Below are 17,262 nucleotides of genomic sequence, written 5' to 3' on the forward strand. Positions count from 1 at the left end.
GTAGTGGGAGGACCGATCTATTAACGACTGGGAGGTGCTCAGCTACTGTGTGAATGGGGCCATAGAGCTTAGGTAGAGGGGTGATGTGTATGGAGATGGATGGAGCAAGCAGGGGGAATGAGGGTGGCTGAATAGAGAGGTGGGGGTGTATCAGGATAAGTACATAGAGGGGAGTGTACAGGGATAGGGATAGGTAGATGGAAAGTCTGGGGATGGATGAATAGGTATAGGATAGGTAGGGGGTGTATAGGGATGGATGAATAGAGGTGTGTGTACAGGAGTATATGGGGGGAATATGGGCATGGTTGGATAGAGGGACATATACAGCGATAGGTAGAGGCTGTCTGTGGGTGGATGGATGAATAGAGGGGATGTGTACAGGAATAGCTGGGAGAGTATGAGGATAAGTGGTTAGAGGGGCATATTCAGGGAAAGGTAGGGGGTGTATGGGGATAGGTGGGTAGGGGTGTGTACAGGGATAGGTAGGGGGTGCATGGGGATAGGTGGTTAGAGCGGTGTGTACAGGGTAAGGTAGGGGGTGCATGGGGATAGGTGGGTGGGGGTGTGTACAGGGATGGGTGGGGGTGTATGGGGATAAGTGGTTAGAGGGGTGTGTACAGGGATAGGTAGGAGGTGTATGGAGATAGTGGGGTATGTACAGGGATCGGTAGGGGTAGATGGGGATAGGTGGATAGAGGGCTGTGTACAGGGATCAGTAGGGGGTGTATGAGGATAGGTGGCTAGAGGGTATGTTCAGGGATAGGTAGGGGGTGGATGGGGATAGGTGGATAGAGGGGTATGTAGAGGGATTGGTAGGGGTGTATGGGGATAGGTGGATAGAGGGGTGTGTACAGGGATCGGTAGGGGGTCTATGGGGATAGGTGGATGGGGGCATGTACAGTGATAGAAACGGGGCTAGGTGGATAGAGGGGTATGTACAGGGAGATGGGGATAAAGGGGCGTGTAGAGGGGTAGATGGAGATGGTTGGATGGGTGCATAGAGGGGCGGCGTTGGTGGGGCAGACAACCCATTGTGTCCAGTTGCGGGGGCCTCGCTGAAAAGAGGAAGGGGGATGGGGAGAGATGCAAGGATGACTGGAGGCCTGGAAACCTGCCTTGGCGAGAGCGTGGAGGAGCTTCAGCTCCAGGCTTATGGGAGAGCCGGGCCGAGGTGACTCGATCACAGCCACGGGCAGCGAGCAGGGGGCTGGTCAGTCTCCCCGACAAAGGCAAAGCAAGAGCCAGCGGCTGGAAGCTGAGTAAATTCAGACTGGAAACACAGGGCTTGTTTTTAGCTCTGATGGGGAATTACCCGTTGGCTTAATGGCGAAAAGGCTGGGGCGGGTTATCCCTCACTTGAGCTAGACGGACACTGTGTCTAGGGAGAGATGGGGGGGGCGGTGAACAAGGATAGATGGATGGACAGACTGGCCCAAGGGTGAGCAGCAAACCCAGATATGGAACCCAGGGGTCCCGATTCCCAGCCCGTCTGCTCCATTTACTAATCTCGCTCCAGGAGACTGTTTTGTGATTAGAGCGGGAGGGGCTGGGAGCCAGGACTCCTGGGTTCTGTGCCTGTCTGCGGGCGAGGAGAGACCTCCCAGGGTCGTGTCGCCCAGTCCCCTCATGCCAAAGGCTCCTGCTGTGATTCTCATCGGTCCAAACACCCACAGCAAGGGGCAGGCAGCAGGTGCAGTGACCAGGAGGGGGTAAATTCCTCCGGGGGCCAGCAGGGGGCGATGTAGCTGGCAGTCTGGGTCCGCCAGGGAATTATTGCCGGGAGATTCCCTCTGCCGTACGTGCCAGAGCCTGACGTGTGGCTGCAGGGCGCAGGGCTCCCGGCTTGGCATAGCCAATTGGACTGGAGCCTGCTGGCCCCATGGGCCAAACGCGCCAAACCAGAGCAGAGGATTCGCTTGGCGCTGGATCAGGCCCCTCCAAGCCCTGGCGATGCCGGGATGGCTGCCGGCCACGGCCGTTTCCCCATCCCGCCCCCGCCACAAGGTGGTGGCTGCAGCGGGCGAGGGATAAATGGGCCCCGTCTGGGGGAGGCAAATGGGAGACGGGCTGGGCATGGATGCAGGGGGGTGTGGGGCCCCCAGGGCCAGCCGCCCCACCCTGACAGGGTGCTTGATCCCCCCCCCCTTACACTCCCACCCCCAAGGGAGGCGGTGCCATTCGTACTGACTCCACCTCCGGTTGACTCTGTCTCCCCCTCTGGCCGCCTGGGGATTTGCGTCCAATCCCGTCCCGTTCAGCACCTGCGATCGCTGGTGCGGATCCTCTGCTCTGGCCCGTGGCTTCATTTCTTTCCTTGCAGCACTAACCCACCCCACCCCCGTTTTCTTCCCCAGCCTCTCTCCAGCTGCCCGGACACACCCGGAGGACGGTCACGCCTGCCCCCCGCCCCCCACCTTCCCCGCTCCGTTTTTCTCGCTAACAGCTTTTCCTCTTGGCTCAGAACCCAAGATCCTCCCAGGGTCATGTCTGGGTCGGGGGGGGGGGGTCTGCTCACTGTCTCACCCCACCCCCTCCATCTCCCCCGGCTGTCACTTCACCACCCCACCCCATGTGCACCAGTTCTCATGACTCATGCTGATCTGAATCAAACCTGGCTGTTAAGGTCACTCCAGAGGCATCCAGGGTGGGGCGAGATGTGGGAGCGTGGGGGGGCCTGGGGCTGGGGGTGGGGAGCAGACCAGACTGCTTTGATCTTCTGTCGTCCTTCCATCAGCTGTTCGTCCCAGGAGGGAATCCGGCACCGTCTGCTAACCCCACAGGCTGCTGATCCCAGAATCTTTCCAAGGGGCAGGATCTCTCTGCAGGGCTCTACACTAACCCTTCCCTGCCCCCCAGGGCCATGGGACACCCCCTTAGCCCCCCACGCCCAGCGAGACGTCAGCTGGACACAGGATCCCAACCGGGGCTCTGCCGCTATTCCTTTTGAATTGGCAAAATGTTGGATCTTTTGCTTTGCTTATTTTTCATTCCAACTGTGTGTCCCCACCCCCAAATCGGTGTCACTCCAACCAATGTGTAGGAACAGGGGCTAGAGGGGGACGCGTCCATTACCCACCCATCCCACCTTCCGAGGGGAAAGGATTTCTCGCCTGAAGAATATCTGGCGACAGAGGGAGAATCTGGAAGAATGTTAACCAGAGGGGAGTGGGGTCTAGTGGTTAGAGCCAGGGGAGGGGGGCTGGGAGCCAGGACTCCTGGGTTCTATTCACAGCTGTGGGAGTGTAGCCTAGTGATTAGGGTCAGGGGCTGGCCATCAGGATTTCTAGATTTTATTCCTACATCCTCGAGGAAGTGGGATCCTAGTGGAGAAATTGGAGGGGCTGGAAGTCAGGACTCCTGGGTTTTATCCCCAGGTCTTCCACTTACTTCCCTTTGAAGGAAGTCACTTTGTTCCTCCGTGCCTCAGTTTCCCCACCTATTAAGATACAGATTATAGTGCTGACCTGGCTCCCAGCCAGGAGGGAGACTCAGCTAAGAGCTAGGCAGGGTCCTTCCAACCACCGGCTGATTGCTTGCTGACTTTTCACCAGCATTCTTCATTTACCGGAGCTAAGCTGGGGTCCCTCCAAGAAACCCTGCACCACAAAGCTGGGGACCCGAGTCTGTGCACCCTGCAGCCTGGGCAGTCATTGGCAAATGGGCCAGATCTCATCGCTCCATTGGAGTCCATGTGACCCTGCCCAGCAGAGGGTCTGCCCCTCCCGACAGCCCTTTCTGACGCGGTGGCATTTCACCCGCACTTTGTGCCAGCGTAAATGAATCACCCCTGGTGCAGGGTGGCAGGGACCTGGCCGTGTCCCGTGGCATTCGGGCTGGCTGTGAAACCAGACCTGGTTCCAGCAGGGCCTACCCGGCCCATGCCCGGTCCCTCGACAGCCGGGGCGGCTGACCCCAGCTCTCTGGAGCAAGTGACCACGCTGTCTTCACGCTGAGATCGGCAGGCCACACCCTTCCAAAGTCTTTTCTTTCTTTAGATCTGGGTTCCCCCTCCATCCCCTGTCCTTCACAATGCCCCCCAGCCTTCCCACGCCCCCCAAAAAGTACCCCCCAAGCACTCTGCCCAGTAACAGAGATGAATCACCCATGACTGCAGCTGATCTGGGAACCGAGAGTTGATTTTCATTCCTCCAGCCAACAGCCTGTTACAAATTTATTCTTTCTTCTCTTTTCTCTCTTCCTTTCTCTCTCTCTCTCTCTCTCTCTCATTCTATCGCTCACTCACTCTCTTGATCCTCCTCTTCCTCCCTTCCCACTTGCCCCAATCTCCCTCCCCTCCCTGCTCCCTCCCCCCCCCCAGTATTCGTTTGCCCGGGGACCCTACAGAAGGTGCTGGAGGCCACGTCCACCCACGAATCGGAGCATCAGTCGGGCGCCTGGTGCAAAGACCCACTGCAAGCCGGCGACCGGATCTACGTCATGCCGTGGATTCCCTACCGGACGGACACGCTGACGGAGTACGCCTCGTGGGAGGACTACGTGGGCGCCCGTCACACCACCACCTACCGCCTGCCCAACCGCGTGGACGGCACGGGCTTCGTGGTGTACGACGGGGCCGTCTTCTACAACAAGGAGCGGACCCGCAACATCATCAAGTACGACCTGCGGACCCGCATCAAGAGCGGCGAGACGGTGATCAACACGGCCAACTACCACGACACCTCGCCCTACCGCTGGGGGGGCAAGACCGACATCGACCTGGCGGTGGATGAGAACGGGCTGTGGGTCATCTACGCCACCGAGGGCAACAACGGGCGCCTGGTGGTGAGCCAGCTCAACCCCTACACCCTGCGCTTCGAGGGCACCTGGGAGACGGGCTACGACAAGCGCTCGGCCTCCAATGCCTTCATGGTGTGCGGGGTGCTGTACGTGGTGCGCTCCGTCTACGTGGACGACGACAGCGAGGCCGCCGGCAACCGGGTGGACTACGCCTTCAACACCAACCTCAACCGGGAGGAGCCCGTCTCGCTGGCCTTCCCCAACCCCTACCAGTACGTCTCCTCCGTGGACTACAACCCCCGCGACAACCAGCTCTACGTCTGGAACAACTACTTCGTGGTGCGCTACGCCCTGGAGTTCGGGCCCCCCGACCCCAGCACGGGTGAGCGCAAGCCACCCCCCCCCCCCACACTGGGCACCGCCAGCCCCTCGGGGGGGCAGGGCTTGTGAGGGAGGGGAAAGACGGGCAGCACCCCTAGAGCTAGGAGAGCCGCCCCCAATGGTGGGGGTCACAGCCCGGCCCCCACCAGTGCGGGAACCCAAATGTCTGCTCTCCTCGGGTGGAGGAGGGGGCGCAGCCCTTCAGAACTTGGGGGTTTGGGGGCTATTGCGGGGGAGGCTCATAGCAGTGGGGGGGGTTGGCTGGAGATGTCTGGGGGTTGGGAGGGCCGCTGGGGGACCTCGGGAGGGCTCAGAGCTCTGTGTGGAGTTCAGGAGGTGGAGGGTCTCAGTGAGGGGGTTTGCAGGGGGCGGTGGGGGGCTCCCAGGGAGTCAGAGTTATGGGGGGGCTCTGTAGGATTTGGGCGGGCTCAGAGGAGCCTGTAGAGGAGTCTGGAGGGAAACTGTGGTGGATCATCACTGGGGGGTGGATCTCATGGGGAGGGGCGCACAGGGGCTCATGCGGGGGTGTCTCAGGGACTTGGGTGTGTGGTGTCAGGGGGCCTGGGTGGGGGAGAGGGTCTCAGGTGTGTGTGGGGGGGGGGGGGCTGTTGGAAGGGTCAAAAGGGGGTGGAGCCCAGGGGGGCAGGTGGAAGGGGTGCAGGTGGAGGGCGGGAGGGATTACCAGGGAGTGTGTGGGGACCAAAAGGTGTGCAAGGGGGGGAATAGGGGTGTGTGGGAGGGGAGGGAGGAGTTCAGGGTTGTGCATGATCGTGTCTGGGGGAGGGGAACCAGGCGTGTGCAGGGGGTCCATGGAGCCAGGGGATGTTCAGGTTGGGGGTTCCCACGGCTGTGCGTGGGGATGGGGGGCTTTGGGTAGAGGGTTCCCAGGACCATAGCGGGGGTGGGGAACTGGTGGGGGGTTCCCAGGGCCATGAGGGAGTAGGGGACTCAGGAGGTTCCCAGAGCCATGGGGGCAGACTTGGTGGGTTCCTAGGGCAGGAGGGAGGGAGGAGGGGGACTCAGCGGGGTCCCAGGGCCATAGGTGGGTGGGGGATTGGCGTGTCCTGGGCTGTAGGGAGGGAGCGGGACTCAGGGGGGGTCCCAGGGCTGTAGCGAGGGAGGGGGACTCTGCTGGTTCCCAGGGTTGTAGGGAGGAATGTAGGGAGGACTCGGGGGGGTCCGAGGGCCATAGGAAGGATAGGGGACTCGGGGGTCCCAGGGCCATAGGGAGGAAGGGGGACTTGGAAGTCCCAGAGCCATGGGGGGAGACTTGGTGGGTTCCTAGGGCAGGAGGGAGGGAGCAGGACTCGGGGGGGGGGGGGGTGTCCCAGGGCCATTGGGAGGAAGGGGGACTCGGGGGTCCCAGGGCCATAGGTGGGGTGTCTGGGTCTCTAACCTCCCTCCTCCCGCCCCCAGGCCCTGTCACCTCCACGCCACTTAGCACCACCACCACGGTGCGGCCCACCACGGTCACCACCACGGCCTCGCCCGCCGCCACCACCACGGTGCGCAGGGCCCCCCTCACCACCCACCCCATCGGCGCCATCAACCAGAAGGGCACGGAGCTGCACCCCGTCACAGCCGCCGCCCCCAGCACCCGCAAGCCCCCCTCCTCCAACCAGCACGTCTCCCCCGAGCTCTTCTGTGAGCCCAAGGAGGTCAGACGGGTCCAGTGGCCGGCCACGCAGCAGGGCATGCTGGTGGAGCGGCCCTGCCCCAAGGGCACCAGAGGTAACGGGCGGCTGGGGGGGGCAGCGGGATGGAGTGGCAGGGGGCATTGCCCCCCTCAGAGTCTGCCGGCCAGCAGGGAAGACGAGGAGAGTGGGGTCTAGTGGGTAGAGCAGGGGGCTAGGTGCCAGGACTCCTGGGTTCTCTCCCTATCTCTGGGAGGGGAGTGGGCTGTAGCGGTTACAGCGGGGTCTGGGTGCCAGGACTCCTGGGTTCTCTCCCCATCCCGGTCCCTGTCTCGCTGAGCTGGGCAGCATGGGGCTGTGTGGTGACTGCATGGCGCCGATGCGCTGGGTTGGGGGGGGTCAGCGCTTCACAGCCAGAGCCCGTGGCCGCCACCCATCTGCCCCGTCCCCACATCTCGCTGGCCCTGCCCCTCTGTGCTGGAGCCGGGGTTTTCCTGCACTGGGGAGCCAGTCTGCGGTGCTTATCTGCTTCGAGGGGGCCATGGTCAGCCGAGGGCTGCGGCCCCGACACAGGGTCTGGTGGGGAGACACACCCCTGTTTCTTCGAGCTGCCATGGGAGTGCTCCCTCCGCTCATAGCTATAGCAGGGCCTTTACACCCTCTGCCAGCCTGACCCCTAGAGGGCGACGTGGCCACACAAAGTGGGGGACTGCTGCCTCTTCAGGCACTGCACCCCCCAGAGCAGAGCCCCCACCCCCAAAGCCCACGTACCCCTTGGGGGCGTGGATGGGCACTGCCTACACTGGGGAATCAGGGGCTGGGCTAGGCTGACAGGGGGCCCCGGCCATCTCCCTTCTCCCCTTCTCTGGTGCCTCCCGCCTCCCTCTCTGCCCGCAGGCATCGCCTCCTTCCAGTGCCTGCCAGCCCTGGGGATCTGGAACCCGCGTGGCCCCGACCTCAGCAACTGCACCAGCCCCTGGGTCAACCAGGTGGCACAGAAGGTACCACTGCTCCCCCTTTCCTCCACCCTCCCTGTGCCCCCCATACTCTCCTCTCTGCTTTGGGGGGGCATCGCTCGCACCCTATGTGGGAGCTGGGGGGCATCACTCATACCCTACAGAGTGGGACGCGGGGCATGGCTTGTACCCTACAGAGGGCCTGGGGGGAGACAATGGTTCGTACCCTATGGGGCGGGATCTGGCAGGTCGCTTGTACCCTGTGGGGCGGGCCGAGGGGCACTTCTACCCTGTGTGGGGAGAACTGGGCCTGGCACCCGGCTCCCCGGGGCTAAGCAGGGTCTCTTCCCCCTTGTCCCGGCAGATCAAGAGTGGAGAGAATGCGGCCAACATCGCCAGCGAACTGGCGCGGCACACACGGGGACCCATCTACGCTGGCGACGTCAGCTCCTCTGTCAAGCTGATGGAGCAGCTGCTGGACATCCTGGACGCCCAGCTGCAAGCGCTGCGCCCCATTGAGAGGGAGTCGGCTGGCAAGAACTACAACAAGGTGTGGGCGGCTGGGAGTCAGGGCTCCTGGGTTCTATCACCCACGGGGACCTTGGGCGAGTCACTGCTGCCATTCTGTGCCTCAGTTTCCCCACCTGTAAATGAGGATAATGCTAGCCAGGCAACAGGCTGTAGGGAGGTGTCCATGCAGGTTAGCTCTGGGGTACCCAGGCTGTGGGTGCTCTGGGAGCGCCTGTGTGGGTAACCCCCTACGGGGGAGCCCTATGGAACCACGCCCCCGGCCCCATGTGCCAGGGCATCTCTCACATCCCATCACACAGAGAAAGGTCCCTTCAGGGCATCTGCATCCCGGTCTATTCCTCCGTGCCAGCCCCTGCGGTGTCCCCATGCGGAGCCGTTTCTGTATGATGATATCATCATGATTTCTTAATGGTGACATCATGATGTACGACGACGTGAGGAGGTCTTTGTGATGTCATCACATGCTGCTGTGATGGGCTGGTGCCCACTTGTGAAGTCATGACATGCCCTGTGACAGGAAGGCACCTATTTGTGAGGCAATCACATGGTGCCGTGACGGGAGGGTGCCCACCTGTGATGTCATCACATGGTGCCGTAATGGGAGGGTGCCCACCTGTGATGTCATCACGTGGTACCGTAATGGGAGGGTGCCCACCTGCGATGTCATCTCATGATGCCATGATGGGAGGGTGCCTATTTGTGATGTCATCACCTGGTGCCGTGACGGGAGGGTGCCCACCTGTGATGTCATCACATGCCATCAGGACATGCGGCGTCCTACTGGAGCCTCCTACGTTATGTCACAATATGACGACGGGTTTTGTGACACTGCGTCACATCACGAGATGACAACTCTTCATCCGACGCCACGACATGGTGACGTTCCTTCAGGACCTTATCCCGCTGGGGCATAGTCTGCTGTCCCACCGTCGCTGAGGGTCCAGCCCGCTGGGTCACAGTATGACGCCCTCTTCAGGGGTCGTTCTTCTCACAAGCCACTGGCAGCCGGCTGGCTTTTGAAAGCCTGGGCCCCCCACGCACTCAAGGGGTCCCAGCAGGAACTGGCAACAGGCACCATTGCACTCAGCTAATTATCAGCTCATTACCCAGTGGTTATTGGCTAGTTATCGAACAATCGTTGGCTAATTATCAGCTAGTTAGCCAGTGGTTATCGGCTAGTTATTGGCTAGTTACTCAGTGATCATCAGCTAGTTATCCAATGGTCATTGCTTCTAATTATCAGCTAGTTATCCAATGGTCATTGCTTCTAGTTATCAGCTAGTTATCCAATGGTCATTGCTTCTAGTTATCAGCTAGTTATCCAATGGTTATCAGTTAGTTACCTAATGGTTATTGGCTAGTTATTGGCTAGTTACTCAGTGGTTATCAGCTAGTTACCCAATGGTTATTGGCTAGTTATTGGCTAGTTACACAATCATTATTGGCTAGTTACCCCATGGGTATTGGCTCGTTGTCAGCTAGTTACCCAATGGTTATCGACCGGTATCTGTGACTGACACTGGGGCTAGCAGGGATCTGATGCAGATTTGGCTCCAAGGCCCCAAGGTGGGAATGTATCCTGGAGAATCAAAGCCCAGGCCCTCGGTGCTGGGATCTGGCCCTGACCTTGCCTTCTTGTCTGTTCCCTGCTTTCCTCCCTGCTCTGTGTTCTGGGTGTCTGGTGCCTTCAGATGCACAAGCGAGAGCGGACCTGTAAAGACTACATCAAGGTGAGTGGCGGGGCTCCAACCCTAATCAGCCCTGCAGCTGGCCCCCGAGAAACCGCCACAGATGGGCAGCTAGTTACGGGGTTCTTGGCCCTGAGAGTGCCCTGCTCTTACACTAGGTTGCCAGCTACATAACTGATTTCAGGAGGGTTACTCCAGATTTACACCGGGGACTGAGTGGGGAGTCAGCCCCAATGGAGTTAGTTTGGATTTACACCACAGAGGGAGAGGGGAATTGTGATGGGATCCTGGGGTACAACCTGGAACTGTGGGACCGCTGTGCCCCCTTAACTGTCCAGCCTGAGCTGTCTCATACAGTGACAAGCAGCAAACCCCTCCAGGCACTTTGATCACTCAGCCATCAGCATGTGGAGCCCCACACCCAGCAAGATTGTGTGAATGCTCCCTGAGCCACGCTTGAATTGTATAGAGAGAGGCACCAGCCAGTCACCCCAGCCCCTGGCCTTGCACCCCAGAAATATACCATCTTACACTGCTCAAGACACCCTTGGACAGTGCAAGCTCATTAATTAGTTCACCACTCCAACAAAAGGCTAATGGATCTGCAACAGCCCTTGTTAACCTGAGCTGAGATTCCCCCAGCACTTTAACCAAAACTACACTGTTTTAGGTCAAATATAAACCAGATTTGTTAACTACAGGGAGACCGACTGTAAGTGATTAGAAGTAGCAGACATAGAGATCAACGATAGTAGCCGGCATTGAGATCCAAATTTGCTACCTGAGAAATAAAAACAAATTTTCCATCTAAACTCTAGAGACTGAGCAAGATCGTCAGTCTGCCAACCCCAGCTTGGCAGAGGTGGATCCCCCGTTCCAGGGCTAGCTATTGGCCAGGGGAGACATGGAGAGACACCCACTCACCCCCTAGCCCTGAGCCAAGCAGGCATGGGGAGGAGGCAGAGCAGTTGCTCCGGGTGGGGTAGGGGTAGCTCTGGTGCCCTGGGGCATCGGGGCAGGCAGTCTGGGGGGGCGAGAGAGGGGGCTGTGGCTGTAGAGGGGAATTTGCCCCGCCCGAGGAAACCCCGGAGTCTGTCTGAGAATCCCCGCTGGCTCCCAGCCCCGGCTCCCCTCTCGGGTGTGGGGCCCAGCACGGGGCTGAGCCGTGTCACACCCGCCTGTCCCCCAGGCTGTGGTGGAGACCGTGGACAATCTGCTGCGGCCCGAGGCGCTGGAGTCGTGGAAGGACATGAACGCCACGGAGCAGGTGCACACGGCCACCATGCTGCTGGACATCCTGGAGGAGGGTGCCTTCCTGCTGGCCGACAACGTCAAGGAGCCCGCGCGCTTCGTCACCACCCGGCAGAATGTGGGTGAGTGGCCCCCACGCCGCCACCACCCGGACACCTGGGTCCTCCAGGGATCAGTGGGGGTAGTGATGTGGGGGGCAGGAACGCTCATCCCAGCCCAAAAAGGCAGAGACCCCAATAATACCCTTGTATCCCCAGTGTCCTGGTCCTCAAGAGGCAGAAGGGAAAGCTGATTCTGGGTCAGGCCTCTTACCTGGATGCCTGGGTCCTCTAGGGTTAGGGAGGTGGAAGGTGGTCTGCAAGGCCTATCCTGGCCCGCAGTGGCAGAGATCCCAATATCCCCACTACCAATAGGCAGGAACCAATAGGCAGGTAGGGAAGATGACCTTGGGCTTGGCCTCTTGCCCGGATTCCTGGGTCCTCCAGGGATTGGATCAGTGGGTGACCCCTATTCACAGCATGGCAAGGTGGGTCTGGTGGATGGCTGGGGCAGCTGGTGTTTCTCAGAGCAAACTCCACCCATCTGCAGGACAGATGTGTGTGCGATGCAAGTGCAGGATAGATGCATGTGCAATGTGTGTGCAGAACAGATGTGTGCAATGCATGCAGGACGGCTGCATGTTGCAGCATGGATGCATGTTCGATGTGTGGGCAGGATGGATGCACGTGTGGGACGGACGCGTGTGCATGTGATGCATGTTCAGAATGGATGCGTGTACAGGATGGATGCATGTGCGATGTGTGTTCAGGACAGATGAATGTGCAGGATGGATGAGTGTGCATGTGATGTGTGTGCAGGACAGATGCGTGTGCAATGCACGGGCAGGATGAATGCATGTGCATGCGATGAGTGTGCAGCATGGATGTCTGTGCGTGAGATGTGGGTGCAGGACAGCTGCGGATGTAGGACGGATGCGTGTGCGGGATGCATGCTTGTGTAGGACAGATGTGTGTGCAACGCATGGGCAGGATGGATGCGTGTGCAGGGCAGATGGGTGTGCAATGCACGGGTAGGACGGATGTGCGTGCAGGGGGGAGGCAGGACGGATGCGGGTGCAGGACGGATGCATGTGTGAGATGGATGTTTGTGCAGGATGGATGCGTGTGCAATGCACGGACAGGATGGATGCATGTGCAGGGCGGATGCAGGATGGATACATGTGCGGGATGGATGTGTGTGCGATGCATGGGCAGGACGGATGCGTGTGTGGGACAAATGCGTGTGCGGGGCGGATACAGGATAGGTGTGTGTCCGTGCAATGTGTGTGCGGGACGGATGCGTGTGCGATGCATGAGCAGGACGGATGCTTGTGTGGGGCAGATGCGGATGCAGGACGGATGCGTGTGCGTGCGATGCGTGTGCAGGACGGATGTGTGTGCATGTGATGCATGTGCAGGACGGATGCGTGTGCGTGCGATGCATGTGCGGGACGGATGCGTGTGCAGGACGGATGCGTGTGCGTGCGATGCGTGTGCAGGACGGATGCGGATGCAGGACGGATGCGTGTGCGTGCGATGCGTGTGCAGGACGGATGTGTGTGCATGTGATGCATGTGCAGGACGGATGTGTGTGCGTGCGATGCGTGTGCGGGACGGATGCGTGTGCAGGACGGATGCGGATGCAGGACGGATGCGTGTGCGTGCGATGCGTGTGCAGGACGGATGCGGATGCAGGACGGATGCGTGTGCGTGCGATGCGTGTGCAGGACGGATGTGTGTGCATGTGATGCATGTGCAGGACGGATGCGTGTGCGTGCGATGCGTGTGCGGGACGGATGCGTGTGCAGGACGGATGCGGATGCAGGACGGATGCGTGTGTGTGCGATGCATGTGCGGGACGGATGCGGATGCAGGACGGATGCGTGTGCGTGCGATGCGTGTGCAGGACGGATGCGGATGCAGGAGGGATGTGTGTGCGTGCGATGCGTGTGCGGGACGGATGCATGTGCAGGACGGATGCGTGTGCGTGCGATGCGTGTGCAGGACGGATGCGGATGCAGGACGGATGCGTGTGCGTGCGATGCGTGTGCGGGACGGATGCGTGTGCAGGACGGATGCGTGTGCGTGCGATGCGTGTGCAGGACGGATGCGGATGCAGGAGGGATGTGTGTGCGTGCGATGCGTGTGCGGGACGGATGCGTGTGCAGGACGGATGCGTGTGCGTGCGATGCGTGTGCAGGACGGATGCGGATGCAGGACGGATGCGTGTGCGTGCGATGCGTGTGCGGGACGGATGCGTGTGCAGGACGGATGCGTGTGCGTGCGATGCGTGTGCAGGACGGATGTGGATGCAGGACGGATGCGTGTGCGTGCGATGCGTGTGCAGGACGGATGCGGATGCAGGACGGATGCGTGTGTGTGCGATGCGTGTGCGGGACGGATGCGGATGCAGGACGGATGCGTGTGCGTGCGATGCGTGTGCAGGACGGATGCGGATGCAGGAGGGATGTGTGTGCGTGCAATGCGTGTGCGGGACAGATGCGTGTGCAGGACGGATGCGGATGCAGGACGGATGCGTGTGCAGGACGGATGCGGATGCAGGAGGGATGTGTGTGCATGCGATGCGTGTGCAGGACAGATGCGTGTGCGTGCGATGCGTGTGCAGGACAGATGTGTGTGCGTGCAATGCGTGTGCGGGACAGATGCGTGTGCAGGACGGATGCGGATGCAGGACGGATGCGGATGCAGGACGGATGTGTGTGCGTGCGATGCATGTGCAGGACAGATGCGTGTGCGTGCGATGCGTGTGCAGGACGGATGCGGATGCAGGACGGATGCGTGTGCGTGCGATGCGTGTGCAGGACGGATGCGGATGCAGGACAGATGCGTGTGCGTGCGATGCATGTGCAGGACAGATGCGTGTGCGTGCGATGCGTGTGCAGGACGGATGCGGATGCAGGACGGATGCGTGTGCAGGACGGATGCGGATGCAGGACGGATGCGTGTGCGTGCGATGCGTGTGTGGGACGGATGCGGATGCAGGAGGGATGTGTGTGCGTGCGATGCGTGTGGAGGACGGATGCGGATGCAGGACGGATGCGTGTGCGGGACGGATGCGGATGCAGGACGGATGCGTGTGCGTGCGATGCGTGTGCAGGACGGATGCGTGTGCGTGCGATGCGTGTGCAGGACGGATGCGGATGCAGGACGGATGCGTGTGCGTGCGATGCGTGTGTGGGACGGCTGGGCTGCGTCGCTGAGGCAGCACGCGCCCCCCCTCACGGCTCTCCCCCCGCAGTGCTGGAGGTGACGGTGCTGAACACGGAGGGGCAGGTGCAGGAGCTGGTCTTCCCGCAGGAGTACGCCAGCGAGAACTCCATCCAGCTCTCGGCCAAAACCATCAAGCAGAACAGCCGCAATGGTGAGTAGGGGGGCCAGCCCCCGCCCTGGGCCCGGGGGGGAACCCCAGGGAGCGCACTAACCGCCGCCCTCTCCTCCCCAGGGGTGGTCAAGGTGGTCTTCATCCTCTACAACAACCTGGGCTTCTTCCTCTCCACCGAGAACGCCACGGTCAAGCTGAGCGGGGAGGCGGGCGCCCCCAGCCCTGCCCTGGTCGTCAACTCGCAGGTCATCGCCGCCTCCATCAACAAGGAGTCCAGCCGCGTCTTCCTCATGGACCCCGTCATCTTCACCCTCTCCCACCTGGAGGTGAGACATGCCCCGGCCACCAGGGGGTGCTGGGCTGCTGGGGTGCTGCCCCCAGTATCCTGGCTGTGCCTTGTCCCCATACACACCCCAGCCAGGCACCAGGGGGCGCTGCGCTGCTGGGGTGCTCTCAATGAGAATCTGGACGCACGAATTCCAGTGTATCCCTCCCTCCTTCTATGCCCACCCACCCCTGTCCCTGGGTCCCCTGTGATGCTCGAGCTCCCGTCACCCCCACCGTCACTGACGCGTCCCCCCGGCTTCTCCTCACAGGCGAAGAACCACTTCAACGCCAACTGCTCCTTCTGGAACTACTCGGAGCGCTCCATGATGGGCTACTGGTCGACGCAGGGCTGCCGCCTGGTGGAGACCAACAAGACGCACACGACCTGCGCGTGCAGCCACCTCACCAACTTCGCCGTGCTCATGGCGCACCGCGAGATCGTAAGGGCCTCGGCTCAGGGGCAGGGCAGGCATCGGGGGCACCTCCTCGCGCAGCCCTCGGCTCGCTGTGTGTGTCCCCCCCCCCCCGTTGCTGTTCTGTGCGTGCTGTGTCCCCCCTGCCCCCCAGTGGCTGGTCTGCGCGTGTTGTGTCCCTCCCCACCAGCGGCTGGTCCCTGTGCCCTGTCCCTCCCAGGGACTGGTCTGCGTGCGCTGTCGCCTTCTAGTGGCTGGTCGGAGGATAACAGCCTACTGCTCCTTTGCAAGTTGCAGAACGGCCCAGCTCCAATCCCCGCTGATGGCACCTGCTGGGGCGTGGGGGGGAGGGAGTCGGCAAAGGGGCAAAGAGGAAGGAGGGTGCAGGAGGCAATGGCAGAGGTGGGGAGGATGCATCTTTGAATTGTCCAGGTTAGGAGGAGGGGGGAGAATCCCCAGGGGGGATGCGGGGGAGCCAGGAATGGGGAGGATCCCTGGTGAGAAGGAGGAGGGGTGCCTGGAGGGGAGCACCCCAGGGTGCAGGGGTGAGCTCCGGCTCTCGGCAGGGGCTTCCCCGCAGCACAGCAGCCCCGAGGGCACCCGTCCTAATCCCCCTTCTCCTCCCGCCCCAGTACCAGGGCCGCATCAACGAGCTGCTGCTGTCGGTGATCACCTGGGTGGGCATCGTCATCTCGCTGGTGTGCCTGGCCATCTGCATCTCCACCTTCTGCTTCCTGCGCGGGCTGCAGACCGACCGCAACACCATCCACAAGAACCTCTGCATCAGCCTCTTCCTCGCTGAGCTCCTCTTCCTCATCGGCATCGACAAGACGCAGTACGAGGTGGGGCCCAGAAGGGGGCATCCTGCCCTGGCCGTCACAGCTGACCCCAGGGCCCCAGCGTGGCGCTGGGAGGCACTGTGCTGCAGGAATGGCCAGCCGGGCATTTATTCCACCTCTCCTAAAAGCTCCCTGCAGTTTCATTCTGGGGTCCCATCTTTCATTATTGTTTTGCTGTAAGGCTCTTAAACAGGCCCCGCGTCCCACCCCAGAGGCAGCTGCATCTCAGCGCCGGGTGAGGGATCTCTGTATAAACAGCCCCTGCGTCCCACCCCAGAGGTGGCTGCATCTCAGCGCTGGGTGAGGGATCCCTGTATACACAGGCCCCGCGTCCCACCCCAGAGGTGGCTGCATCTCAGCACAGAGAGGGGGGATCCCTGTATAAACAGCCCCCACATGCCCGCACCCAAGAAGTGGCTGCATCTCTGCACTGGGCGAGGGTGTATCGCTAACCCCCTTGTCCCTCTTCCCCCTCCCCAGATCGCCTGCCCCATCTTTGCGGGGCTGCTGCATTACTTTTTCCTGGCAGCCTTCTCCTGGATGTGCCTGGAGGGCGTGCACCTCTACCTCATGCTGGTGGAGGTCTTCGAGAGCGAGTACTCCCGCAAGAAGTACTATTACCTGGGCGGCTACTGCTTCCCGGCCCTCGTGGTGGGCATCGCCGCCGCCATCGACTACCGCAGCTACGGCACCGACAAGGCGTGAGTGCCGGGGGCGGGGCTAAGGCCCTGATGGGGCGTGAGTGCCGGGGGCGGGGCTAAGGCCCTGATGGGGCGTGAGTGCCGGGGGCGGGGCTAAGGCCCTGATGGGGCTGGAGCGCTGGGGGCGGGGCTAAGGCCCTGATGGGGCGTGAGTGCCGGGGGCGGGGCTAAGGCCCTGATGGGGCATGAGTGCCGGGAGCGGGGCTAAGGCCCTGATGGGGCTGGAGCGCTGGGGGCGGGGCTAAGGCCCTGATGGGGTGTGAGTGCCGGGGGCGGGGCTAAGGCACTGATGGGGCTGGAGCACTGGGGGCGGGGCTAAGGCCCTGATGGGGCATGAGTGCCGGGAGCGGGGCTAAGGCCCTGATGGGGCTGGAGCGCTGGGGGCGGGGCTAAGGCCCTGATGGGGTGTGAGTGCCGGGGGCG

General features: G+C 61.5%; 1 protein-coding gene across 1 annotated transcript in view; it reads left to right on the forward strand.

Annotated features, from left to right (window-relative positions):
• ADGRL1 (adhesion G protein-coupled receptor L1) overlaps positions 1-17,262 on the forward strand; it is a 93,435-nt gene that overhangs the window by 66,354 nt on the left and 9,819 nt on the right. The window contains exons 5-15 of the mRNA XM_077838224.1: positions 4,319-5,119; positions 6,535-6,849; positions 7,650-7,753; positions 8,073-8,258; positions 9,931-9,969; positions 11,117-11,300; positions 14,476-14,598; positions 14,680-14,885; positions 15,156-15,326; positions 15,932-16,141; positions 16,619-16,839. Coding sequence (XP_077694350.1) covers positions 4,319-5,119; positions 6,535-6,849; positions 7,650-7,753; positions 8,073-8,258; positions 9,931-9,969; positions 11,117-11,300; positions 14,476-14,598; positions 14,680-14,885; positions 15,156-15,326; positions 15,932-16,141; positions 16,619-16,839 — 2,560 coding nt within the window. The remainder of the gene's footprint in view (positions 1-4,318; positions 5,120-6,534; positions 6,850-7,649; positions 7,754-8,072; positions 8,259-9,930; positions 9,970-11,116; positions 11,301-14,475; positions 14,599-14,679; positions 14,886-15,155; positions 15,327-15,931; positions 16,142-16,618; positions 16,840-17,262) is intronic.

Source organism: Eretmochelys imbricata, chromosome 20, assembly GCF_965152235.1.
Source record: "Eretmochelys imbricata isolate rEreImb1 chromosome 20, rEreImb1.hap1, whole genome shotgun sequence".
NCBI classification, from domain to species: domain Eukaryota; kingdom Metazoa; phylum Chordata; order Testudines; family Cheloniidae; genus Eretmochelys; species Eretmochelys imbricata.